Source organism: Phallusia mammillata, chromosome 7 (genome assembly GCF_965637545.1).
Source record: "Phallusia mammillata chromosome 7, kaPhaMamm4.hap1.1, whole genome shotgun sequence".
NCBI lineage: Eukaryota > Metazoa > Chordata > Ascidiacea > Phlebobranchia > Ascidiidae > Phallusia > Phallusia mammillata.
Window position 1 is genome coordinate 8,703,951 of NC_137258.1, and position 24,937 is coordinate 8,728,887.

The 24,937-nt window shown below is 39.6% G+C and overlaps 5 protein-coding genes across 6 annotated transcripts; 2 read left to right on the forward strand and 3 right to left on the reverse strand.

The window, feature by feature from the left end:
* Positions 1 to 1,086: 1,086 nt before the first annotated feature.
* Positions 1,087 to 2,439, reverse strand: LOC145238530 (leucine-rich repeat-containing protein 34-like). The gene has a single exon (XM_080101724.1). It carries the CDS (start codon positions 2,386 to 2,388, stop codon positions 1,156 to 1,158), a length of 1,233 nt encoding a protein of 410 aa, XP_079957850.1. The 5' UTR covers positions 2,389 to 2,439; the 3' UTR covers positions 1,087 to 1,155.
* A 400-nt stretch (positions 2,440 to 2,839) lies between these two features.
* Positions 2,840 to 13,662, reverse strand: LOC145238539 (protein WWC2-like). Its single transcript, XM_080101742.1, has 11 exons — positions 13,366 to 13,662; positions 12,979 to 13,047; positions 12,733 to 12,827; positions 8,478 to 8,534; positions 8,330 to 8,393; positions 7,782 to 7,962; positions 7,536 to 7,616; positions 7,074 to 7,271; positions 5,056 to 5,184; positions 4,356 to 4,603; positions 2,840 to 4,097 (listed from the first exon to the last, which is right to left on the reverse strand). The coding sequence occupies exons 1-11, from the start codon at positions 13,529 to 13,531 to the stop codon at positions 3,457 to 3,459; spliced, it is 1,929 nt and encodes a 642-aa protein (XP_079957868.1). The 5' UTR covers positions 13,532 to 13,662; the 3' UTR covers positions 2,840 to 3,456.
* Positions 13,663 to 14,169: 507 nt separating this feature from the next.
* LOC145237844 (uncharacterized) lies at positions 14,170 to 17,763 on the forward strand. Its single transcript, XM_080100833.1, has 11 exons — positions 14,170 to 14,193; positions 14,327 to 14,516; positions 14,580 to 14,718; positions 14,928 to 15,067; positions 15,150 to 15,361; positions 15,475 to 15,594; positions 15,658 to 15,773; positions 15,841 to 16,055; positions 16,154 to 16,342; positions 16,430 to 16,653; positions 17,566 to 17,763. Exons 1-11 carry the CDS (start codon positions 14,170 to 14,172, stop codon positions 17,761 to 17,763), a joined length of 1,767 nt encoding a protein of 588 aa, XP_079956959.1.
* Positions 17,764 to 17,977: 214 nt separating this feature from the next.
* Positions 17,978 to 19,045, forward strand: LOC145238323 (protein C19orf12 homolog). The gene is made up of 2 exons (XM_080101461.1): positions 17,978 to 18,455; positions 18,611 to 19,045. The coding sequence occupies exons 1-2, from the start codon at positions 18,227 to 18,229 to the stop codon at positions 18,868 to 18,870; spliced, it is 489 nt and encodes a 162-aa protein (XP_079957587.1). The 5' UTR covers positions 17,978 to 18,226; the 3' UTR covers positions 18,871 to 19,045.
* An 89-nt stretch (positions 19,046 to 19,134) lies between these two features.
* Positions 19,135 to 23,780, reverse strand: LOC145238320 (dynactin subunit 4-like). 2 transcript variants are annotated; one of them, XM_080101455.1, is made up of 12 exons: positions 22,877 to 23,780; positions 22,487 to 22,633; positions 22,311 to 22,381; positions 22,067 to 22,245; positions 21,957 to 22,000; positions 21,730 to 21,837; positions 21,483 to 21,675; positions 20,971 to 21,080; positions 20,831 to 20,904; positions 20,600 to 20,759; positions 19,975 to 20,075; positions 19,135 to 19,469 (listed from the first exon to the last, which is right to left on the reverse strand). In XM_080101455.1, exons 2-12 carry the CDS (start codon positions 22,619 to 22,621, stop codon positions 19,238 to 19,240), a joined length of 1,407 nt encoding a protein of 468 aa, XP_079957581.1. In that variant the 5' UTR covers positions 22,622 to 22,633; positions 22,877 to 23,780; the 3' UTR covers positions 19,135 to 19,237. The 2 variants fall into 2 exon arrangements, with proteins under 2 accessions (XP_079957581.1, XP_079957580.1); XM_080101454.1 differs by lacking the exon at positions 22,877 to 23,780 and having other exon boundaries at positions 22,487 to 22,842.
* Between the last annotated feature and the right edge of the window lie 1,157 nt (positions 23,781 to 24,937).

Below are 24,937 nucleotides of genomic sequence, written 5' to 3' on the forward strand. Positions count from 1 at the left end.
TGGAAAATTATTTTCCATTGGTAACTATATAAATAATACAAGAAACCATGGACAAAACCTGACTTTATCTGATTTCAAAAGGTTTCCTTTTTAGGCATCTCTATGAAGAGATCGCAGAACCATACGTCCTCTTTTTGGAAGATACGTTTTTCTTTGCTAGTAAAAGTAGTTTGTACTGTGGTCGTACTACAATGCCTAAAATGCCCTTTTGCTTTTTGAGTTCTTTATTTTACTTGATATCTACATGTAATTGTTAACTTGTTATTCAACTCTTGTCAACAACATACCATTAGCTCAACGTTTCAGTATAGAATCTATAGATGAAGTTGAAATGTCGGAATTATAAATGACTACTGCCAGAAGCCTTCGCTTTTTAGGGGTACCCTATCCCTGAGCAGAAATATAACAGTCACTTTCCAAGTTTAAGACAAGGGCCTCGTATACAACTTTAATCCGCTTCTGCTTCAGTTTTTTTTTTTTTAAATGGCCAAATGTCGTCGTGTGGCTTGTGAGATACATAAATTCATTCACTGTTATTTACCCTCACGACCTGCATAGTACGTCGAAACGTCGGAATAAAACTACTTGCCACAAGAGCTCTATAAACTGGACATTTCTAAGTTCGTTAAATGTTTTAAAACGAATGATAAATGTTTGAATAAAGGATATAAAAAGACGTAAGTTAATGAACAAGCAATAACCTTAACGTGTTTTGGCACGTGCTAAAATGCTTGAGAAACAGCTTTATCAACTGTATTTGTGTTGTGCCCATGCAGTCATGGACAACACAATTGGAGTTAATTGTCAAATTAGCATATATTTCTTATGTTTGCTTTCCTTTTGCCTAAAATTAACTGTTTTGAGAAGACACTTTTTCATAAACCATTCTTGACTACACAGAGCTGCTTGCCAATTAATAATTAATTGGAGAACAACCAAATGTCGTGAGCTGTGGCCCGTCTACCAAATGCTGTGCCTTTACCTCTTGTTTTAACCTCTTGATAAATATAAGCTCAAATGGTCTTGTACATAAAACTGATAACTCCAAAGTACATCAAAAACAGGTATAAAAGTTCGAAGTCGTAATCTCATGTAAAAAATGTATTTCAAAAATCGCGTACAAAAACAAAAGTGCTTAAAGCTGAAAAAAATAAACTACTCATCCTCTTCCATTCCAACAACATCGGGACCGTAGCTCGGAGTCCAATAATAAAAACGACGAATGCCATGTGACATTTCGGCTAAAATGGTACGACCGTCCACGACATACGGTCTCACGTCAGTGTTTTTCTGTTGCAGTCTGTTGGAGTCAATCAAGCCACCCATGGCGTCGCATGCTTTCTCGTCCAGGTCGTTACCCCACACATACAGATTGGCCAGTGATGAGTTGGTGTTCATGGACGAAGCGACGGCCACGATGCCTTGACCACCAATACAATTGCTGACCAGTACCAAAGCCTTTAGGTTGTTGTTTGATGCAGCTAGGGCGGAGCTAATGTACTGGGCACCGTCGTTTTCTATGCGATTAAAGCCCAGGTCAAGAATTTCCAGTGGAGTGTTTCTCCGCAGTAGCTTGGCAATGTGTCCTGCGCCATCACGAGTGATTCGGTTGCAGCTGAGGTTCAAATAAGCCATCGAGTAGTTGTCGTAAAGGCCATCGCAGAGTCGCTCAACTCCAAAGTCACGCATGTCAAATTTGGCAAGATGTAACTCCCGCAGACTAGTATTCACCTTGATGGTTTTGCCGATGTGTACCACCGTTTCTTCTTCCAATGAAAAGAGGATTGGCCTGTTCATGTTCAGGGCACGAAGATGCTTGTTCTGGTTGAGAACAGTTGACAAAGCAATCACACACTCTGTGCCCAAATCACAGTCTCCCAGATCTAGCTCCCTTAGCTTGTTGTTGATCTGCAGTGCTTGGGCAAAGTACATGCCACCGCGGTTTCCAATCTTGTTACCGTTCATTTTAAGTGATCGGAGAGTTTTGGAAGTGTGTAAGGCTTCTGCAATGTACTCAGCACCTCTTTCAGTTATGTCATTGCACATAACATTTAATTCTCTTAGCGAGGGGCTGTCTTTAATGAGCCTGCTAATATGCCTTGCCCCTTCATCAGTAAAGTTGTTGTATCGCAAATCAAGAGAAGTCAATGCAGTGCTGCGACTAAGAATGGTTACAACCGCTTCAATGTCAGAATCACCCAGTCGGCTATCTGTCATAAGCTTGTTGTTTCCCGCAAGGTCAAGTTTCAGCTCCTCAGTTGTTGAAATTAAAAATTCAGTAGCTGCCTTTGTTAATGCCTTGACAACATAGTTGTGTGGAGTGATATCTCTCTGCTGACAAAGCACAACATACCTGTCTCTGGTCTCAGTTGCAGCTGAAGATGCCATTACCCCCAAAATATCAGAAAATGTTTCAAATATTAGCTGTGGCGCAGTAAATGCCCTCCAAACCAAAATCAGTGGTTGATGCTTACTGTGTTTACACTGTTGCTAGGCGTTGTCATGAAGTACGCCACTAGTGGCTGCAGATATTTAATTTCATTGGGGACCGTTGATAATCACATCACAGCACCGTCTTTGCTAAACAAACGTGGTAGACCACAAACATTAACATTGGTTTTCAAGATATCTAACGGGCACTGAATAATCGTTAAAGCCATTAACAAATTTAGTGTAATAAGTTTGTAGTTTATCCGCTTTCAATATGTGAGCTAAATTACTCAAAATTAAGAAATGTTTACAGGTATTTACACCTGTATTTACAGGTAATTTTTAAACAGATTTTGACAGCAAACCTTTTCCATACACAAGGCTTTGTAACAACTCTTCCAATCCGCAAAACAGTGCTTATTTTTTTATTTCAAGACACGTGGTGGAACACCAACAATACAACAGAAATCGTAGCGACGTTCGTCGGAAAATTGCACAAGTTTGCCAATCAGATTCACAAAGTTAAGCACATAGAAAAAACATGCACTTTGGTCAATAGCCACGACTTTACTCCAGTTTTGTAAAAATGCCTCATTTGACTATTTACTCTTGTCTAGTTTAAGACTTGTTGGTCATTTCGGTGCTAACACCTGTCCAGTGGGGCATGAGTTCAGAAATTTGCTGTACCAAATTTGTCGCCACGATAAACAAGAGGTAGGCAAAAGATCAATGGACCAATTTAGAAACATGCCAGAAATGTCAGCTAGTACTTCCAACTAATAATCGCTATTATATCACAATCGGACATTCCCACTGTGTACAATAGGCAAGCACCCTTGGCTCATGGTAAAGTCAAGCGCAGATATATGAAAATGTCAGGTCAGAGAAAACAATCGTTGCGCTTTTTGGGAGCACTCAAATACGTGGCAAAAATATGTATAAAATGTAAAACAAATTCAACACTCTGGCGTCGCACGATAAAACTAAAAGTAGGTAGAATAGGTGTGGAAATGACAGGATTTAAACTTACATCATAATTATTTCTTCCTCGTCGTGGTTTTCCCGGCGCTCCTCGTTTCGTTTTACACGTGGTTTAGGAGTAGGTCGGTTTGTGGTCACTTTAGGTCCGCCATTGCTCATAGCGTTTGAACGTAACGTCGATCCCGAGGAGTTGGTCAAAGTGGAATGGGCAGTTGACTGACCAGACGGTGTTCGTACAAGCAGCGACGACGGCGAGGGGGATGACGCGTCACAGTAAACGGACTGCGCGGCAAAGTCGGACGTCGATAAGTGTCTAGCTGTGGCAAGCTGCATCGGCGTCGGGGTCGACTCGTCAATTACGCTGAGGGAGTTCACTGAAGATCCGCGACTCATCAACGAGCTTTTGCTGGAAGTCAGCGACGATTGGCGACTGCCGCTGCTACTGAGGCTCAGACTGCTGCCAGGGAGTGATGTGGTGGTGGTTGCAGTGATAGTGGAATTCTGTGCTGTCCTTCTAACGAACGCATGCAACGGACGGTTCGGGAGAACGTCGTCGTAAGGAGGGGAGTGTAGAGGTGTTGAGCCCTCACCGGCAGATGAAAGGGCGGGAGAAGAGAAGGCGGAATCTGATGCACCAGACGACGATGGGGAGACGCCGCCTTTGGTCATAGTTGGTCGAATTGGACCTTTTAATAAACATGTGGTTATTGCATGTGTCCGGTAATTACTTCGTTCCAATACATAAACTTATTTACTTCAAAAAGTTCGAAAAATATAACCTGCTTAGGTATGTCAGAATCGCGATAGAGTGTTTTACAACTTCATAGCAAACGTGTAAATAGCATGACTATTAACTGCACAACGATGTTAACTAGTTCACAGGAAACATGACAACCACATCCCACATTTCCTACTATGACCGCAAATAACTTTGATCATCTTACCCTTTTCGGCCTGTTCGGCGTGTTTACGCATACTTCTGCGTACCACCTGAGCCTGGAGTCTCGTCATTGAGTTGTTGCGACGAGTAAAAGACTGTGCGCGCTTTTGCTGGCCGTCAGCTCTTTGATGTGATGAAGCAATGCCGACCTCGCAACTGCTAGATCGTCCATTGGCAAGGGACATTGTTGTCATCGCTTTGGCCGAACCTTGACTGGACGTGGACGATAGTGACATGCTACTTGCTGAAAGGCTGCAAAGTTGAAAATACAGTTAGTTCTTGAAATAACTATGTGCTTACACCGCAGAACACGACATGCAACACTATTTTAGATTTAGGTAGTTATATTTAAATCAACCATAATAGCTACATTACTGGAGATGTTTGATATTAACAGTCAGGCTTTGAACGTGTCTACTGGACAAAACATGGGGCCGACTTCCAAATTTGTTTCTATTCGTACAAAACAAATGATTCGTTTTTTCATGGCGCTTATTTGATTGCTAAATACCAACTAAAACGATTTTATGTATAAACGATTCACACCCGAACGCGATAAGCAACATAGGCCGATGATGCTGTCAACATCCGGCTTAAAATCACGAGATGGAAACGATAAGAAAGCAACCGCACTTTACATGCGAAAATGCCTGAGTGACATCAGATAAGGTTGCACGAGCAGCAAATCACAGCCAGACGTATACCTTCTGAGGCGACACTCGATTCTGGTAGCAAGTTCCATCGAGTCTCGCAGCTGCTTGTTGACGCTCTCGTGCCGTTCAACTCGCTTCAATCGCTCGCCTAACTCGCGGTTGTTGAAATCTTTCGCGTTCCTAAAAAAATGTAACTTTAAAGCTTGTTATCGATGCTTTTTGTATTAACGATGCTTTTGTTGCTTTATAAGAACAATATGCCATTATCCTAATGAAGGGGTCTCGTATGGGACGTCGAAACGCAGGTTAATTATACAATAAAAAATCTGCCGGAAGAGCAAAAATTATGAAAAGTAAGACATGGATGTCACAGGACACGATAGTCTGACAGGTTGTCCAATTATTTTTTGGAAGATATGCACATTTATCAAAAATAATAAAAAATTCAAATATGTAGAGACACTAGTCAGGTCTTACAAAGTAGGTTGATTTACTACATAAAAAATATATTCATAACATATAAGCTCTCCGGCTATGGTTCATAATCATGTTAAAGGCGTTTCAACAAAATGAAATACCTTTCGAAATAAAGGCTGCAAGGGGAATTTTATGTAGTAATAGTCCTTTCCATAAAAGGGTATTGACTTAATGTGTTTCTGGCCACTTTCGATTTACTGGAGAAGTAATCCATTGCATTTGTATCAAATATCTTTTCAGGGAACATCGTAAAGTGGTTTATTTGTTGAGCACCACACCTCCCACGCAATGTTAAATTTCACTCGCCCTTTGTTTTACATCGCACAAAACAGATAGTCTCACATTTCTAACACCGAAGTGCCGATTGTGGTATACAATGCAACGGGTTTGTACCATATTTGGGTGTCTGGATAATGTCGGATTACTACGAAAACCGGAGATGGGTGCGAGACCAGAAGAACAGTCGTAAACAATATTTACCTCAAAGCATGTAAACACTGATAGCAAAATCGCGTGGCAGAAAGCGAAAGGAGCGAATCGCGTACCATACAGGTTGAAACACGTCGGTCGACATAACCCAGCAGCCGATAAGCCAACAATTACAAGCATCGCCAGTGCACTCTACACAGGACGTCAATTCGACCCCCTGCTAACCAAACAGCAATGTCGTTTGTGCAAGTCCCAGTGAGCAAATAGTACACGTCGTATGGGAGACCACGGAATGTACTCGATGGAAAATATGCGACCCGTTAAAAGCAGGCGCTCCATCGACCGTTTAACTTCTGTGGTCACGATTGCAATGCGTTTGCGTAAACAGGGGTTGAACGACTTCGCTCGCAATAACAACTGGTCCTGCGAAGTGGTGTTTTAGAAATGTCCTCAGAACCTAAACATTGCTTCCGAGTAGACTGTGTAAACTTTTAAAGTATTTTGCCAACACCTAGTTCAGGTTGCACTGGTTGCTGCTTCGCCGCACAAAAACAACAAAAGTGCGCTGCGTTGTAGAGTTTTAGAAATGTTGTAGAGGATATCCCTATTGCTTCCAAGTGGATCGTAGTATTGATTTAAGTGTGGGTTAACACCCGTTATAGGATGATATTTTACAGATATATTTGAAATACATACAGATATACATATTAAACTGTTGTGGGGTTACTATGTAAAATACACAACCCGAAGCACTTCTTACTGATTAACCAAACAAAAAAATCATCAGAGTCAACTTCAGTTCATTGACGTTTAATTCTATCCTATTGACAAGTGCCATTGTCCCGATGGTATGCATTGCAACTCTCAAACCAATATTCACACTCGTTGACATTCCACGCCAATCATCAATAAGTAACGTATTTATGTTTGACTTGTTCGCAACATATGGCCTGATGACTGGAACAATCATTGACGAACTAATTATAGAGTGTGGGCAATAGGACCTTGGTGAACATGTGAAAATGGACAAACGAAAATAGTTTATTGGCGAGCTTGCAAATCGCCAAACCAAAATTGTGAAACGCTTTCGCTTTCTGAATCTTATCTAATCCAGTTGAAAACTTTTCCATTTGCAAATATGGTTTCAGCTTTTTGATAAGTACCTTAACTCCTTTTCGAGTTGTTTGCAGCGGTCGACGGCAGTCTTCCTTTCCACTTCGGTTGACCTTGTCCCAGCTGTTCGCGTGTATAACACGTTTAGCAATTCCTCCTTTTCTGATATGAGTAGGAGTGTTTTCGGGTTCCCGTCGCACGACCCCATTTCCTCAAGCGACCGCAGTTCCTTGGTCAATTGAGCGATCCTAATCGAACAAAAAATCCAGCATATAAAAACGAAACCAGATTGTTTTTGTTTTTTGTGTAGACTGTAGACAGTAAAACATCACGAAAGTGTTCTCAGCTATTAACGGTAACTAATCGTTGAAAATTTATTGTAAACTGCTATTTGAACCGCCGAAGGATGAAACAAAACAAAAATGTACGTTACCAAACGACTATAATTTAAAGTCTCAAATGGGGCAGAAAATATGGCGAAAGTTAACGATACGAAAGAACTAACTACAAACCTATCGTTCATGCTCTGTAGTTGTGATACGAGCAATTCCTTTTCTTCTTCCTCGCCGAGTTCGTCTGCCTGAAACGAATCCCTGTAAAAAAACAAAAACAAAGGAGGTTAACTACAGCGAAACTATAGTTTTCAACTGAAATGAGACAAACATGTGCAAACTGGTCACGGGTATAAAAGACTAGCACACTCAGGGACGCAAGTTGTTATCATGCGAAGCAAATGCAGATATTGCCCAAAAACGTACAAATGGTTTTTCCATCTATCCTTCTGGCTGCGGGCATTGGTAAGGTCAGCTTCAGCATCCGTAAGTTCGCGTCTTAGCATCGCTACTCGGCGTTTCATCTCATTAAGGTCATTGCGTACTTGATCAGGGTCGAACTTGGTGCATATCGACCAGTTGGAACACGAAGTCCCCGCGCTGTTCACTGATCAATAGAAAATAATGGATATAAGGGCGTCTAGAGTCTGAAGTGATTGTGGGAATTAGTTGTATGGTGTCGTGCACCACGGTAAGAGCTTATAAGACCAATGTGTTGTCATTTAAGTGTGTATTATCGAACACTTGCCCCAGGATGGGATTATCATCGAAACACAATAATTAGCTTTAAACTCCTCAGTATATCCTATTACTTACGTATTGCAAATGCTAAATATTTACAGATAAAGGAAGTACTTGATTTCTTAAAGTATCGTTACAATGATAATCAAGAGCAAGCAAGTGGGTTTTAAAAGGAGTATAAAACCATAATAAACGGTTTAAAATCAATATCAGAGTGTGGAATCTTGACTTACAGCTCTGAGTGGACTTGGCACTCTGGCTTTGTTTTCTGATAACTTGATGCTTAAGTTCTCGAATCTGCAAACATAAATGTAGTTTATATTGGATGCTTACAAAAAGATATTTTCAATACACATGTAATAAATGGTAATGAGGACAAACCTGTTTTGTGGCCTCTTCAATCTCTTCATTCTTTATTGTCACAACTTTCTCTTTCACCTAAAGTATAGAAGAAGTGGTGTTAAGATATGGGTAAACCTACAAACGTTTTCAAATATTTAACACAGTGGACAAGCAAGTTTTCAAATAACGCAAACAGAATATTGTAAACTTACATCAACATTTTTTCCCAAAAATCACACAAATGAATCACTCTCCATAAATTGACCCACATACAGGTTCAAAAATCACATTTACACAGCGAAGACAGAGAGAGAGCGAAAATGATTTAACGCAGATAATCTACTGAATATTTTATTTTCACAAGTGGCTTGGACAAACCTCGGGCGACAAAGCACCTGGCGCAGGTAATAACGCGCCCGCCTGAAACAACATTGGCCTGGTGGCAGTTCAAACAGGGCTGCACCGAGCACACAGGCCGCAATCACGGCGCGAACATTCCGAACACGGGAGACAGTATACGACCGACGGAACGACAAGTTGACACACACATTCCATTGTGTCCACATACGGTAGTTAAGTTGACTCGGTTTTTGTATTTTGGTGACGCCGTGTGACTATGTATTGTGGGCTGTGGCTAAACGTTTTTTATATTGTATAATGGAACATAAACGTGTTAAGCTATTCCTTGCAATGTACAATATGGCTGGTCGTAGGATTGTTAATTTAAAAGGTTCTTCTGTTTTAGGACGATTACAAAGTTGCAAAACTACTTGACTAGCCGTTTTTACGCAACTCTAAACAGAACAAAAACATGTCACCTATTTCCTAATAATGAAAATTTGTACACAGTGTGAGATTGGCAGGCAAACCAATAGGACTAATTTGTTGAGGAGGTGCTGGACTATTCGACTTTTCACTTTCTGGGCTGTGTGGCAAGTTTCCTTTCGGCGACGTTTTTACCGTTTCGTTGTGAATTTTCACGTTCGCGGTTTCGTCGACGCCTCACTGAGCATTTGAGGCCACTCCAAGGCCACTTACGGAAAAGGCGATTGTATTTACAGCGGGCAGGATTACGCTAGAGCTCCAATCTTTTTCTTCAGCTGGAAATAACAGCGCAACGCTAATAAAGCACGCATTCGCGGTTGCCCGTGTCGAATCCGATCAATCGGCCAGTGTGGGAAAACGCTAATGAGGTCATGTTTTCGATTTATTGTCAAAACAGCCGGCCTGTGTATGACAAATTATGCAATACATTTCATAACAAGTACATTTTTTGTGACATACACAAGATTTGGTTTCGTCAAAGCCAACACAAACTCGGGCAAAATGCCTAACTTTGATAGACAAACGCAAACAAAATTTTAAGTGGTTAAACGTGGAACTTTGATTTTATCTTTCCGTCATCAGTACCTGGTTCTGCCTATGCGCATAATCGTTTGTTTGGGTTTCTGCATCAATGGTTTGCTCTAATTTTAGGGTGCTTGTGGTAGGACAAATATGTTGTGATTTTTCTTTGAGAAAAAGTAGTGGCAAAATGCTTTATGGTGCACTACCAGGGCTCTTGCTGTTCGTTATGACAAACATAATACCTAAATATGTGTTTTGCACGTGTACAATACACATTAACCGGCCCCACACCAGGGTATGAAAGGCAAAACTCGTGAGAATCAAGGAGTGACAATACCAAAAGTTATGACATATGACGGCTGGGTCACAAAAACATCAAAACATTGGAAAGGATTTAAAAGCAGAGTTGTGGACAAATGCGGGAGGAATGATCTTAAAAGGATTTTCATATCAAAGTGCACCGACGGTTGGTCTGTGTATGGAGTGTGTTTGAGTGACACAAACCACAAACTTGCCAACTATTTTCTGTTTCATTGATTCTTTAAATCGAGCCAGCGCGTCGCCATTTTGACACAACAAAGTTTTGAAGCAACATGTATTGGATTACGCGAAAGTTTGACAGAACGCGACATCCAACAAAGAGTTTCTATACTGGGCATTGTTTCACCACAACCGTAGGCGCTATCTGAAATCTGAACTAAATGACGTCACAAGTAAAGAAGCAAACGCGGTGTCGGGCAACAAAATTAACAATCGCCAGTAAAGATTCTCCCTTTCCCCAGCTTCTGCGGTTTCGCCCATCCATTTGCGCAGGCATTATACAGCGATAAGGGTTTCCTGCAGCAAGACTGGGCCAGACTATTCGACTGTTGGCACTGTATGAATGATTCACATTGAGTCACAGTCAATAGATTTCATCGGCGCCGCATCCTAGATCCGGCAACTTTTTGGAACTCAATCTTTTCTTATAATTTCAAATCGACGGACACCTGATTCAATTATTTGATGGACCGTGCCTTAAAAGTGTAAACATACCACGATAAGAAGCCAGATTGTGCAAACTTTTTACATCGCATATAAAGAACAAATCGAAACGATCTAATACGTAGTGGCAAATATCAACAGCCTCTTTAAATGTATGCTTTATCGGAAAACCAAAATTTTACACGCATTATAAAATCCGGGATCAAAATGCACTTGTCCAAAGGCAACAGCGATGTCAAAAGTAGGGATTACAGACGTCGGACATTCAATTCTCGCAGGAGTATTTTCGACAACAATTGGTAGGAATTCTCTAAAATGCCAACCCCTGACATCGCATGCCACAGGACCGCCACGCACACAATGAAATTAGGTAAACCAAACACATCACGTCATAAGTATTCTTGGCGCTTGTTTAATTTTCATACCACACCACGAATACACTGTGCGCGTGCGAACCCCGTTCAGGCGTACAGGGTGTGGCAATTGGGATAGAGAGGTCACGAGGTCTGGTAGACTTTTGTTTACGGAACAATGGAACGACTAATAATTGTGTCATGCCCACCCCGACGAAATACCCGAAAGTCGTCAGGTTGCCTATGCCCTTTCAAGGACTCACAACAGTGATGTAATGACCAAGGACGCCCATAACAGGCGAAGTAGGCTGGGGGGAATTTAAAACACAAAAGCCGCACGCTTGACTTCGCGCAAATCACAATTCAGGTCCTATGGGTATGAAGCTGCACAAATTTTCAGCTAAACAAAGCTTTATGTTGCATGAATGATATGTGCCAGCATAATATAGATATTATTTTACTTTGGGGCAAAAAATAAACTGTACACTGGCCGGTATAAGGGGTAACGGTCACTGGTCAACGACAAATGTTAATGGGATCGTGTGAACACACAGTCGCCAACAAGCAATTACGCAGCACATTAGCAATTTGACCTTCTTTCACATATAGTCATTGTCAAGTTGAACACTCAGGAATTTAAAACACTACAAACGCTTCAGGCTAAACCAGCGCTTTAGCATGAAAAAAAGAAAAATGCCTGTAGTGGAACTATCAATGCAAAATCGTTAAGTGGAGATATAAAATCGCTACTGAAAATAACTAAACTAAAGTAAACCAAAAATAGCAACAGCAAACATGAGCGAAATAAGTCAAGCCACCATAACACTTCAAAGTTAGGGAGAAGTGCTGTTGTGGCTCACTACTTTACCACAGATAACATGTAACATGACAGACATATTGCTGCACACAAGCCATCACAAAATTAGGTCAGATAACTGTTAAACCAGTTGTTAAGAATGCCACAAGAGCTTTTCACTGGAAAAACAGGTGCTGCCCTGTAGATTAATAAGGAAACTAGAAGCTGGATTTTGGTGATTGTTGAATGATATTGCACTTGTAAAGGTGCTTTAGGCAGCTTAACATTTTTCAGAGCCACTTGACTGAGTAATCGGGAAGCTAGCCACTACATAGAGTAGAGAGATTCTTTAATCGTTTCGCTCCACCATCAGTGCTGTGCAAGGATGAAGCATCCACACATATTATGGCTTGGCTCTTAGAACCACTTATCCTACCCTACAGACCAAGCTAACAATCACCATCCACAAAGAGGGTGTGGCTGCCCTTTACCTGTGTAAATGTGGCAAGAAGAATGCACAACATCATGCCCAAAGTTTAACATTTTGATTTAGTTACACACAAGATGGAGACTAAACCAAATATGCTGAAGTGGAACAGTATGACACTAGACAGAAAAGTCAACCTAAACACATGGCTTTGACAACAACAACAACAACAACAACAATGTTTAAACAGCTATAAAAAATCAACCAAGATGTCCATATAAAGTAAATATCCCACCATATTTAACCTTTCACAAGGAGTACATACTATCTATGCTAAAATACTTTTTTTGTCAACATTAACAGAAAGTTGCTTATGGTAGTGTTTACCTGAATTTCATTCACAGCAAGACAAAGGTAATCCTCGAGCATATTCTGCTGTGTAGTTCTCCAAACCACTCGTGGATCTTCCCTTTGGTTTACCTCTGAAATAGTAGCACATACTTTCAACAAATTTTGCACCCAAATACTGTGATAAGTGCTTGGCACACACAAAGTTATTTGTTTTTTAATTAGGCCAAAGATGAAAAAAAATATTAATCAAGCTGTATTAAGATATATAATATATGGACTTACGATTAAGATGATCAATATAATAAATGCCAAATTCATCATCTGTGTATTCTTCCCATCCAATTGGAAGTTCTAATAAATAGCAATGGACTTTTAATTGTAACGAATACACATTCAAAAACAGTAAATAAAAAAAGCAATAATGATGAAGGTACCTGACGCATTGTCGCAGCAGATTTCCTAAATAGGAATCGAACTTAAACTACAATGACACAAATGCAGCTTCAAATTTAAAATCGTCCCTTTCTTACTTACTCCTACTTTTGCCGTAACAATTCAGTAGGCAATATGTTGGATCCGAACACATCGACTTTACATTTTACATTATTTTCTCAAAATTTATTTTTTGTTAAAACTTTTCAAATTATTGTAGTGGTAGTACATGCATACCTGTGCTTATGCAATCAGCAAAAGTGTGAGGTTTTGTAAGTCGATCCCTTGGATCAATCCAAGATGTTCTTTGTGTGTTATGATCTATGTAGAACACCCGATTGTCAAAGTCGTAAGCTTCTTCCCACCCCGCGGGCAATGGAAGTTCTCTGCAGGTTTCACTCATACTTAAAGTTGTTCATACATCCAACACCATTTGAGATAATCCTGTGAATTGTCTGCTTGCTTCAAGTTCAAATGTAAATGAACTAAGACATTGTTACAAACAATCTGTAACTAACAGAACAACATTTTGTAAGTTACACATATGTGTTCTGTATGTATAGTTGTGTTGCAAATTTTTAGCAGTAAAAGTAAAATAATACATTCAGTTAGACTAGCATGTGTCTTTAAAAAACCTTAATACATCGACCAATTACCAACACTACTGTATTATTTGATCACATACATCAGGTTGGTCTTTACCTACACGCTACACCTAGATTCGGGTGTACATCTGAGCAGTGTACACTCAGCACTGCACAGTACACACTAACAGTCTAACATTTGTACCAAAAAATCTATTAAATCACGTTCTTTGCTTTATAACTTACAAGACAGCTGGCCTGGAAATAAAAGTATTAACTGTTTCCATGACATCAAACCAGAAAGTACGCAAAAATTGTAAAACAACTGATCAGGTCACCTATCCCCAAAGCGTACCGCCGAACTGTCAGAAAACAAACGCTTCGGGCGAAAGAATTCAAGTAAAAAATTCCACAACGAAATGGTTTGCACGACATCGCCATCACGCGGACAGCAACAATGCCGTTTATTTGGTCACTGCAAGTTTGTGTTTTCAAAAGATTTTGGTTTCAAATAAAGGACAAAGAAAATGAACTTAGGCAAGGCATTGTTTTGGGCAGCCATATTTTTCCTCAGTGTTTTTCAAAGCTCAGGTACATGCAACTCTCGTTTGCAGCATCGCGACGTATTTGCTGGACAAGACGTGATATTGTCATGTGCTTGCGAAAATGCGGTAGCTGCTTCAAGTCGTACAAAAATTAAATTGGACCAGTTGCTTACGGTTTGGACCGTCGCAAACGATAGCAGTCCACAAAGAATTGTAGCATACTCAGCGCACAGACAGCACGAGATGCATGATACAAAAGGTACGTTTTGATACTGTGACTTTGGCAAAAAAATTGGCAAATCAGGCTATATTTCTTGTGCAGATGCTAACAAGGTTGCTTCTCAAAGCGGCAATGCTGAAGGAGCAAGTTGTCAGTTTCCATTTAGAGTAAAGGACAAGTTAAACAAGACTAATTATCATTTTTCTTGTTTGGACTCAGGAAGAGAAGATGCCAGTTGCTGGTGCTTTAGTTTGCGAAATATGCATACTACTAAGTACTGTACTAGATTAGCTTGGAAACTTGGTATTTTTAGCATTAATTAGGCTTGTAGTCGGTTCACTCAACGCAACATTATTGTCTGGTCAGCCCAATACTGAATAGAGTATATTCCCATTCATGTTGGATTTCCCTACAGTGCAATATTTAAAGAAAGTGAATTGTTATTTGCAGGTGTTCCACGACACCTGATTTCGCGTCAGATGAAAAATGGGGATTTTGTCCATGTGCCTTTCCCACAACAGGAGTTCGTTTGTTGGCGGAGTACGGCACATCACCCGGCGACTATTGTCATTTCCCGTTCAAGTACAAAGGTGACTGCTCGAAAGTTGTTAGTTGTTATTGTGCTTCAAACATTTCCAACAAATTAACCAGTATATTTCAATATCATCTCAGGTAATGTGTACAAAGAATGCACAACGGACCACCGCCCAAGTGGCAGATGCTGGTGTGGAACCACATATCTGGTCGATGTCGACGATAAATGGGGATTTTGCCCTTGCGCTAGCGCAACGTTAGAAGGCAACTGGGGAAACTGGGGTGCCTGGACCAAATGTACATGTGGTGAACTGCGATTCAGGTCTCGTCCTTGCAATCCCCATACAGAGGTAATCCTTTAATAATTGTTGCATCCGACGTAAGTGGACGAACTAAAAGAATATTCTCGTATTCTTTTTTTCTTTTCTTTTTTGAACTAAAATTAAACCTTACTTTTATTTAGTTAAAAACTGTTCCTACTGGTAGACAAGTGCTGTGTGATGGGGATGCAATTGATATCGAAATGTGTTCATGCGAGCAGGCAACGCTAATCAGTGGAATTTTAGAACTAATAGACTTGCGGGTGCGCTTCGCTATACGGGGTTAGCGCGAAATGTACTTAACTATACGGTTTTATGTAAAACAGGGTCGGGTAACTGCAAGATCTGGAGCGTTTGCCGGTAGCAAATCATACATGGTCATCAAAAACATCAAAGTTGCTGATTCCGGTTTGTACCTTTGTAACAAATTGCATGTACCAAGGCAAGTGCTTTGACAATGTAGTTTTAAAGGTGTGCAAGGTAAATTCATTAATTAGGTTTTTCCTCAGGGCGATGCAATACGAAAAGCTTACCCTCAACCGTATGGGTGCATATCACATCAACGTGGTAGAGGTAAAATCGTTGGAGATGGTTCTCGAGGATAAAGGCGACGTACCTTCCCAGCAACAGGGCCAGTATGGATTGGACTGGTTGGTATGGCATTGGACTAACTGGCAAGCCTGCGATAGATGTGGAATATTCTTTGGGGAAAGAAGAAAGTACGGTAGGCCACATCGCGTTTGCGACGGTGTTAGAGCGAATTGTAGAAAATATTGATGCATTGCTTAAGGATCTAAATTAAACAACATTTTTGGTTTGCAGGTTTTTGCTACACAAGTGCCAATCTACCGCGTAACTTACAGGGAAATCGCCTGCCTTGTAAGTCACCGTTGTTGCCAATTGACAAGCGGAAGAGGCTTGACGCATTTCCAAACTACATGACAATTCAACGCTGCAAATCGAGATGCCCCCGAAAAACCAAAGATTACGTTCTTGTTAAGGCGAAGTCTGGTCAGTGCGTTTTAAGTATTTGAGTCCATTTATTTTAATGATGTCTGTAAGATATGTGTACTAAATTTACTGCGAACACAACACCAGGTGAAAATCCAGAAATGCCGCAACCCGCTAACAGAAAGGTAGCCAATGGCGTGAAATCTGCCGAAATCGTGCTTAATTGTTCTGGATCGTCACCTGGACTCCCTGTTTCTTGGCAATTTGACGAACTGAATGAAGTTGGACAGACGTGGGCATTGTCACGACAGGAACGTGTTAAAGGATGTTCTGTCAACGCCGAGGATAATCTACATGTACAAAATATTATGGTATGTTTATGGATGTTAACAATGCCGAGGTTATCATTTTTTACAAAACCTTGAGGGTTGCATCCTGATCCGTAAGTCGACATATAGATATTTGCAGTACAGGGGCGTATCCAAAAATTTTTGAAAAAGGGGGAGGGAGAGGGTCCAACATTTCAATTTGGAAAATTTCCCTTATAAATGTGAACTTGCAGCTTTGGCACGTTTTTCATCTCAAGCCGCTAAGGTGAGCGGCATCGGCTTCTATTTATAAGTGATTTTTTTTCTGAAACTTACAGCTTTGGTACGTTTTTTTAGCTCAAGCCGCTAAGGTGATTTTTTTAAAGCTTGTAATTTCAAGTTAACTATCTCGCTGACTCAGCAAAAGTGCAGCTGCAAGATAATCGTGACTGTCATGAAATTAGAATACGATCGTTGATTTAAAAATAAAAATCGGCAACAACTCCCAAAGGAACTAAACGTCTTTATGAAACGGTGATTCATCTTTCAAGTTGCGCAAAGTCACGAATGCACTAAAGTCGGTTACTAGAACACCTTATGCCACTTACCAATTAGGTGTATCTTAACAAAAAGCAAATACTTTGAGGATTAGAAGCCATTACAAAAGGATATAAAGGCGCACGGCTTTTAGACATAACGTATCCCTGTATCACGCAGTAATAAACAGAATGTTCTGGGCCCATTTAATATACGAACAACTTTTTAAAAAGGGGAGTCCGGCCCCTGAACCCCAATTGGATACGTCACACTGACACTGTACCTGCTTTGCTACTAGCATTTTCCCTTAAACATGAAGCTATATGATGCACACCAGATAGCACTTGTCGTTGTAGGCTACTGAATGGTCGTCTGTGGAAGATGATGCGAGGATAAGTAGGTTTTAAAAAGCAACACATCTCGTTGTTTTTTGTTCAGGAATATCATGCCGGGTACTACAGCTGCTTTGTAAATGGTTCGCTTTCAGTAAGCTACAGGCTATTTGTGATCAATGACGATTGGAAACAACTTTACCAGGCGGTGGATTATTCCATATTTTTGGTTATTTTGATGGTGGCAATCGTCTTTATTGTGGCAGTGTGTGGAACAATTCAAGCAGCCAGATTTAAATTCTGAAATCAACATTTGTGTTCAAAAAAGAGCAAAACACCTTTGAACACTTTTTTACTAATCTCATATTAGGGAGAGTCCCTACAAGACGAATGAGAGACGCCGTTTTGGTTCCCTTTTTTACATAAAAGAACTAATTCCATTTTAATTGCGGAAGTATGGTCGCCAAATGTCAGTAGTAGGTGTTATTTCAAACACTTCTTATTTGTGTGTTATAACGGCAACATTGGTGGTGCAAAAATGTGAAACAAGTTGTATTCTTTTTGCAAACTAACATATTGAGGTGTTACTTTGGTTAGTTTTTGAACGTTACTGGTGTATTATTGTATGAATTTTATTGGAGCAGATATGAGGAATAAAACTGACAGACTTACTCCAATAAGGCATATTACCAACAATTCCATGCTTTTCTAAAATCGTAAAGACTATGGCAACATAGTGCACCTCAATTTGAAAAACTTTAAATAATATGTTCAACCAAGTAACCAGTGCTGTTGTATCAAGTTATATAGAGTCGGCTGCTACTATTGTAATAAAAATGCCGCTGCCAGTTGCACAAGTCATGGAGGCCATCAGCACCATTGCCAGGGAGGAAAACATAAGAGTTTCTGTGACCCAGGCTCTTCGAGGTGGTGCATTGGCTGGTGGTGGGGCTGTGGTTGGTGCACTTTTGGGTGGACCAGCTGGAATGGCAATAGGTACAGTGATAAAAATTTAAATCTTACCTTAAACCATAATGACAATCAGACTTAAGATAAGTTGTATGGTGGTGTTTTGAGGCCAAACTTTTACCTAACCTTCTTATTTGTTTTTGAAGATATACAACTAATTTTTAAGTGTGTATGTTCTGCAGGTGGAACAGTGGGTTCCATTTTAGGTGCCACAACCTCCAAGGACTTCAAACCCCTAATAACTGTCCTGAAAGAGCTTCCAGCACACAAGCAACAAGAACTTGCTGACAAAATACAAAATGTTGTGGCCTCCTTCAACCCTCAAGATGCTTTAATGTTGGTGGCTTTGATCCAGGGAAGCGCAAGTGTACATCAAGAAGTTTTTGGGGCAGTTAGAGACTATTTTGATAAAAACTTGAGTGGAATGACTGTAGAGTGTTAACTGATCCAAACATATACCTGTTGATTTTTTTCAATATAATTGTCTTTGATGTATATACCCGATGTTTTACCTGACTTGGTCAGCATTGTAATAAATTGCACTAAAAGTAATGTACAGTATGACAATTTTTTTGTAAGGTTTAAAATAAAAACATGGTATGACCATATTCACACTGCTCTGACAGGTGTTGACATCTTTTGTACCATTATTTCAAAAAAAGGTAGACTGGACTACTTTTCTGCACTCAAACATAGAAGGAATATGTGTAGCACAACATGTAGAGTTTATTAGAATAATAACACTAAAGCAAGCAGCACAAAAATAATTGACAAGGCTTCATACAATCGTAGCATGCAATGGTGTGTTTTTATGAAGAGGAAATCCTTCCAACATTTACAAACACTGTTTGTTTCAACCAATCTGCTTCTGGCTCGCCCTGTTGCTTGTCACCTTTCAACAGTGCCACGATTGTTGTGTTCCCGTAATGCTCATGCTTGTACTTAAATGTCACCCAAACCTCATCCCCATGCTGTAGGTCCTTATCTGGAGTACACTGGAGATAAAATCCAATCCTGTTGCCCCGTCGGTAAGCAATTACCCTAAACAAAAGTTATGGTTGCTTATTAACGGAAGGAACTTTAAATGAGACATGGCAAAAAGGAATGCAATGAAATTAATCATGGCAAACCAAGCCACCTTGTGTAGCCACAACATTGATTTTGCAACTGCTACTGTGATTAAAAAAGAAACTGATTACAAGAAAAGAGCTTTTAGAGTCATGGAACATTTACTAAATGATAAAGAGAAAACTCATGTTCTAATGCCAATTTGATTTAAGTCACTTTCACAACTCTAAAGTACAGTTTTTTTATCAGCGTTTTATTACTGTTTCATGTCAGTTTCCTCCTGTTTTCACCCTGTGCAGTGTTATTAAAATGATTTCGATAGGTAGTGTATTAGCCTAAAGAAGATGCTCTGAATCGCAAAATGAAATCAAAACATCAGATTAGTTGTTTATAATTGCCAGTTGAGCAAGAAGAAAACTTTGAAACATGTTATGCATGCTGTCAACATAGCACACGTTGTAGGATTTAATATATTTACTCAGGGTCATCTTCAAATTGAGCTTGTCCACCTTCAGGAGCTATAAATTCAGCAGCTTCATCATACTTTGACAGCACAAGGTCACTTGTTGGCAATTCTACCTGTATAAACAAAAGTAAGCTATTTTTTACTTCTTGGATAAAGTTGATTAAACATAGGCAGTAGCACTGATACCAAAGCATTTTGTAAAATGTGGGCAGTACATAGTCAACTTACATGATACATCAGATCAGGTTTGTGGGTGGAACACTTCATGTTTTTTAAATTTAAATTTAGATAGGCTTTGGTACATAACAAACAGGAAACAGCACTATGACTATGATTAGTCATACAAACGCCTTAAAATGCTAGCTATGTGTTGTAAGTGATGCCAAAATGCGAGACCCAAGCTATGGTTGAATGTGCCATGTAATTAACCCACAGTTAATCCAATAAAATAAAAAAGAGACAAATGAAACCAGGTTTAAAAACTGTCACAGGAGCAGAAATGGACTGTAATTAACATTTGGGATTTGTTTGGATTGTCACATGTTGGTACCTCTAGCAATCTACACCAATGCTAACTATTTAAACAAGTTTTAAAAGTCCACAATAATAAAAATGATTTCTCATGTATTTTATCCACCTGGCAGTTACTTCTTTGGGTTTTTTCTTCCTCAATGTGTGGTAGCAATGTAACATGTAACACATGTTCAGTTGGGTTTACTAGAGTCAAGATTATTTTACAAGATTCACCAGGAACCAGTTTGGGAACTTTGTTAATCCGGATCTCAGGAATTTGATTTCTGTCAAATTAACATGCTTTAATAAACAACTGTAAAATGTGTTGTACAAGACCAACTGTAAACATACTTACACAGCAACAAGATGAATTTTAAATTTAATAGAAGATGCATTGTATTCTGGCTTGATTATGTTGTGGTCACAGCCCTGATAAGAATTTTAGATTAAGTACGTTAATACAACACGTCTATTATGTCAGTTTATATAACTAACCTTGCACCTTAGAGATTGCTTAATAAACATGCGCGTTTTTTGAGGCCAAAAATCATTTACACTTTCTGATTGATGTTCAGGATGACTGTGTCGTTGGGTAACAGAAGAAACTACAAAACAGCGTGTTATGCTGTAAAACATACCGACAAAATATGTGTGATAGAAAATTGACTGAATTTAATGGTTTTAACATTTTTTTAATGGCATGAACATTGTTTATTTCTACAATTATGACAAGCAAGCTATACAAACTTCTGCAACAAAACAAGCAAATACTGAAAGTTATTACCAGGAATTCACTGTAAACTGTTTAAAAACATTTACCACAACAGGCATTTGAAAGCAAACAGTAAGGCTTCTGTGTCATGGAGATATTTACATACAAACAAAAATTTGCATCGTAAATAGAATCAATGAAATCATCATGCTTGGTGTTTCCTCTGAGAAAGCAACCCTTAATATGCTGTTTTTTTAATTTTAACTTTATAATGATAGAAGCTGATGGGTTGCACCTTTTGCAAAGTTTACTACTTTATGATATATATCTTCTGGCAGTGGTTCCAAATCCTCCAGGGCATATGTTTTTGCAGGTTCAATGGTGACTTCTTTAAGTGAGGGGCTTTCGCCTAATTTTGATGATACTTGTGTGAGTGGAGAAGGCTTCTTGCCACCAATTCCAAGTCGTGCACCACCATACTTGTTCAGCTACAATACCACAATTCAGAAGCATATTTTTTTTGTTTTTTTTTTACAACTTACCTGCATGGCTACAGCAAAGTAACCACGCTTTTTAGATGAGCGCTTTGTTTCCTGATCCAATTTTTCTTGTTGAGCTACATACTTGTAATACTCCAGCAGTTGATTGACCTGCAATTGAGATGTTATGACAATGCACTTTTGTTCAAACATTGTAAACAGCTACACATTTTTTTAATTCTAAAATCACACTTATGATATTTTTTGTAGAGATTTGTAAATTTGTTTACCCTTTGCACATCTGGGTTTGCTTTTTCTGTCCATGCTCCATTTACTGAAAAAGTACAATATGATAGGCACAACAAAAATGTGGCAATTTTATTACTGGTATCAAACTAACCAATGTCCTTATCGGGCATCCCAATTCCTCGCGTTGACCACCTGCAAAATGTACATGCCTGGTAATAAACCTTTTTTGCTGTGGATTTTGTGGGATCATCTGTCACTTGAATTGCTGTGCTTGTTGCCCTGGTGGACAATGGGTGCAAACATGCTGGACACTGCCAGGAGTTTGCAGACCTAAAAAAGTTACAACATTATAAGTGCTGAATATGAAGAAATAGTTTAGTAATAAATGTACACACTTGTTCCTTTTCAATGGTGCTTCTGCAGGAGAAAGACTGTCCAATGTTTGCGGGCAAAAATGTGAATCTATCTGAAATTGATTCATATTTGAATGCATATTTACAATATTTGTAAGAATTGGGCTAGCAGACCAGACACCATATCAATACCATGAAAACTACATAATCATAAATACCTCGTGTTGCAAAACATCTGCTGATCTCAGAGATAAACAATACATGCAAAAGTACAGGTTTGCCAGTGAGTCACACTCATCGGAATTCTCATCTATCAGGTATTTAACCTTGGATATTTGCAGTAAAGTTGCCATGACGAGTAGCTACTGTAAAAGTAAGATTTTGCTGTTGTCATTAATTTGCTTTGAAAACTTTGTCCAATAGTGTTACGGTGTTTTACGGCCTATTTGATTGTATCAAAATACTATGACACGTCTGTCCGTTCAACAGTTTAGGCCTCCACCTCCACCATGTCAAACCACATACAACATGTAAACTGCATTTGTTGCTCATTGCGTCCCTCTAGCGGTTTATCACTAACATACGTTCAACCACAAAAAAGAAAGTACCGTATAAAGAGTTCTTTGACAACAGTATGCTGTAAGTCCCAACGTTTTTGTAATCTGTGGTCGCGTGTAACTTTAAGGTTACGCATTTCAAGCTTGTACGATCCATAAAAAAACAGTTTCGATAAGATTGGGAAACATTGAAAGTTCACAAACAGGCTTGTGCCGATATTTTGCACAATGTGCATGTTACAGCGAGAATTTTCTTGTATGCGCTTTCTTTCTCTGTTTCTAGTTCACCCCAGTGATCTGACTATATGTACTGTGACGTAACAAACCGCCTGCCACGTATGGTATAGAAATCTCCAACGTAACAAATGCGTATGATGTCATTAGTGGTGCAATCTTGTGCTTACCACGTTTTACAGTTTCTTTCTGTTCTGGGAGAAGACTTTTAGTAGTCGCAGTTTGTGGTTGATCTAATTTAGTTTTTTTTAGATATTCATTTCTAACATTACCGTGTATTCTTGCAGCTACAAATCATGAATGCTAAAGTTAACTTACAATGCTGAAACGTCCGCCAAAGTGTGTGTATTTTAACCTGGATTCCTAACAACTTGGTACGTACATTGATTGTGTGTAATTGTATTAGTTCAGGGATGGGCAACCTGCGTCCCGCGGGCCACATGCGGCCCATTGATTAAAGTTGTGCGGCCCGCAGAGACACTTGGATTTCAAATGTACTGGCAAACGAATCCAATGATTATATTTTTTGAGCAGATTAGTGTGCCCGGTGCTATTTTTCTGCGACCTGGCAATATGCTGCTAGAATCAAATCCGACTTTTAATTGTAGTAAGGCATTTTTGGTATGGAACAAAGTAAAATCACCTTGTGTAATATAAAGGTGCGGCCTGCGATCTAATCATCGCAATTGTATTTGGCCCCACAGTGACAAAGGTTGCCCACCCCTGTATTAGTTCAATGTCGTGATAATGTTCGTGTTTGGGTTAAGACAGCGGTTCCCAACCTGTGGGTCGCGACCCCAGTTGGGGTCGCGACCCACAGGTTGGGAACCGCTGCCCTAGTGCGACAGTCGGTGCAGATCCAGGCTGCACAGATTATTAAATAAATTCCGGCAGCTACAGTGCACGTCAAAATGTGTGTATATTTTCCAAAAACGCAACAACTAACTAACATAGCCTACAGTCCACACAATTGGCGTTTTAAATAATTTTTTGTTAAATTCCCATGCAAGCTGTCCCCTTTTGTTAAACTCCCAAGCTGTGTTTTAACAAATACTTATGTAAATACAGCAACATTTAACATAACTAAAGATTTAACTTGTCCAATGTTACTTTTTTTATTTTTACCAACATTCCCAGTATAACTATAAGCGTTAAACCGTCGAAGAAAATGAGGGAAGTGCCCCAATCACAACTTATTAAAGTCATCACATGTTTACGGAACAAGGGCTTTGGGTAAAGTCTAATAATATTATGTCAACCCTGTTCATCATGCACGTCACTGGACATTGTGCAAAAACAATCGGATTCTCGTCTTTGTGTCAAAAATGTACAGATGTCGAAATGACGTGCACATTTAAGCTTGCACATAAAAACAAAAAACGCACGTACGCACCCCCGTCTCGAATGTTCCTGAATAGACTACACAACCCGATTAGTTTTCGTGCAGTCTGAACTATGAAAATGTGTTTTCAGTAAGTTACGTATTGATCAGGGGTGTAGGCTATACGCCTCTGTTTGTTACCTAAAATGAAGAATACAAAATAGACCACTTCTTGTGACAGAAAATCCATTTGTCTGACTAATTTTTGCTTATACACTCGCAAGATCTGATATTACATAAGATTGTAGAAATACTTTTAAGCTCCTCTATCGCGGTCCCTCTGAAATTGCGTGGAGGACCCCAGTTAGAGAACCGCATATAGTGGCTCTGCTTGGACCGCGAGGGAGTGCGCAAAAAAATTGCGAAGGGACCGTTATGACAAAAAATTAAAAAAGTTTGGGGACCGCTGGTCTAAACAAACGTGTGCAGGCAGGGGGGTGGTACAAATTAGATTATACTACATCAAGTAATTATGCACATAGGCTAAATCCTGGTCA

Excerpts from the sequence above, each read along its gene's own strand:
- LOC145238530 (XM_080101724.1), bottom strand. The coding sequence starts at position 2,388 with ATGGCATCTTCAGCTGCAACTGAGACCAGAGACAGGTATGTTGTGCTT.
- LOC145238539 (XM_080101742.1), bottom strand. The coding sequence starts at position 13,531 with ATGAGTGAAACCTGCAGAGAACTTCCATTGCCCGCGGGGTGGGAAGAA. Across the intron at positions 8,394-8,477 it reads TTGAAGAGGCCACAAAACAG|ATTCGAGAACTTAAGCATCA; the intron begins GTTTGTCCTCAT and ends TTATGTTTGCAG. Across the intron at positions 7,272-7,535 it reads CTACAGAGCATGAACGATAG|GATCGCTCAATTGACCAAGG; the intron begins GTTTGTAGTTAG and ends TTGTTCGATTAG.
- LOC145237844 (XM_080100833.1), top strand. The coding sequence starts at position 14,170 with ATGCCGTTTATTTGGTCACTGCAA. Across the intron at positions 15,774-15,840 it reads AACAAATTGCATGTACCAAG|GGCGATGCAATACGAAAAGC; the intron begins GCAAGTGCTTTG and ends GTTTTTCCTCAG. Across the intron at positions 16,056-16,153 it reads TGGGGAAAGAAGAAAGTACG|GTTTTTGCTACACAAGTGCC; the intron begins GTAGGCCACATC and ends TTTGGTTTGCAG.
- LOC145238323 (XM_080101461.1), top strand. The coding sequence starts at position 18,227 with ATGTTCAACCAAGTAACCAGTGCTGTTGTATCAAGTTATATAGAGTCG. Across the intron at positions 18,456-18,610 it reads ACCAGCTGGAATGGCAATAG|GTGGAACAGTGGGTTCCATT; the intron begins GTACAGTGATAA and ends TATGTTCTGCAG.
- LOC145238320 (XM_080101455.1), bottom strand. The coding sequence starts at position 22,621 with ATGGCAACTTTACTGCAAATATCCAAGGTTAAATACCTGATAGATGAG. Across the intron at positions 20,760-20,830 it reads AAAATTCATCTTGTTGCTGT|AAATCAAATTCCTGAGATCC; the intron begins GTAAGTATGTTT and ends TTAATTTGACAG. Across the intron at positions 19,470-19,974 it reads CAATTTGAAGATGACCCTGA|GGTAATTGCTTACCGACGGG; the intron begins GTAAATATATTA and ends ACTTTTGTTTAG.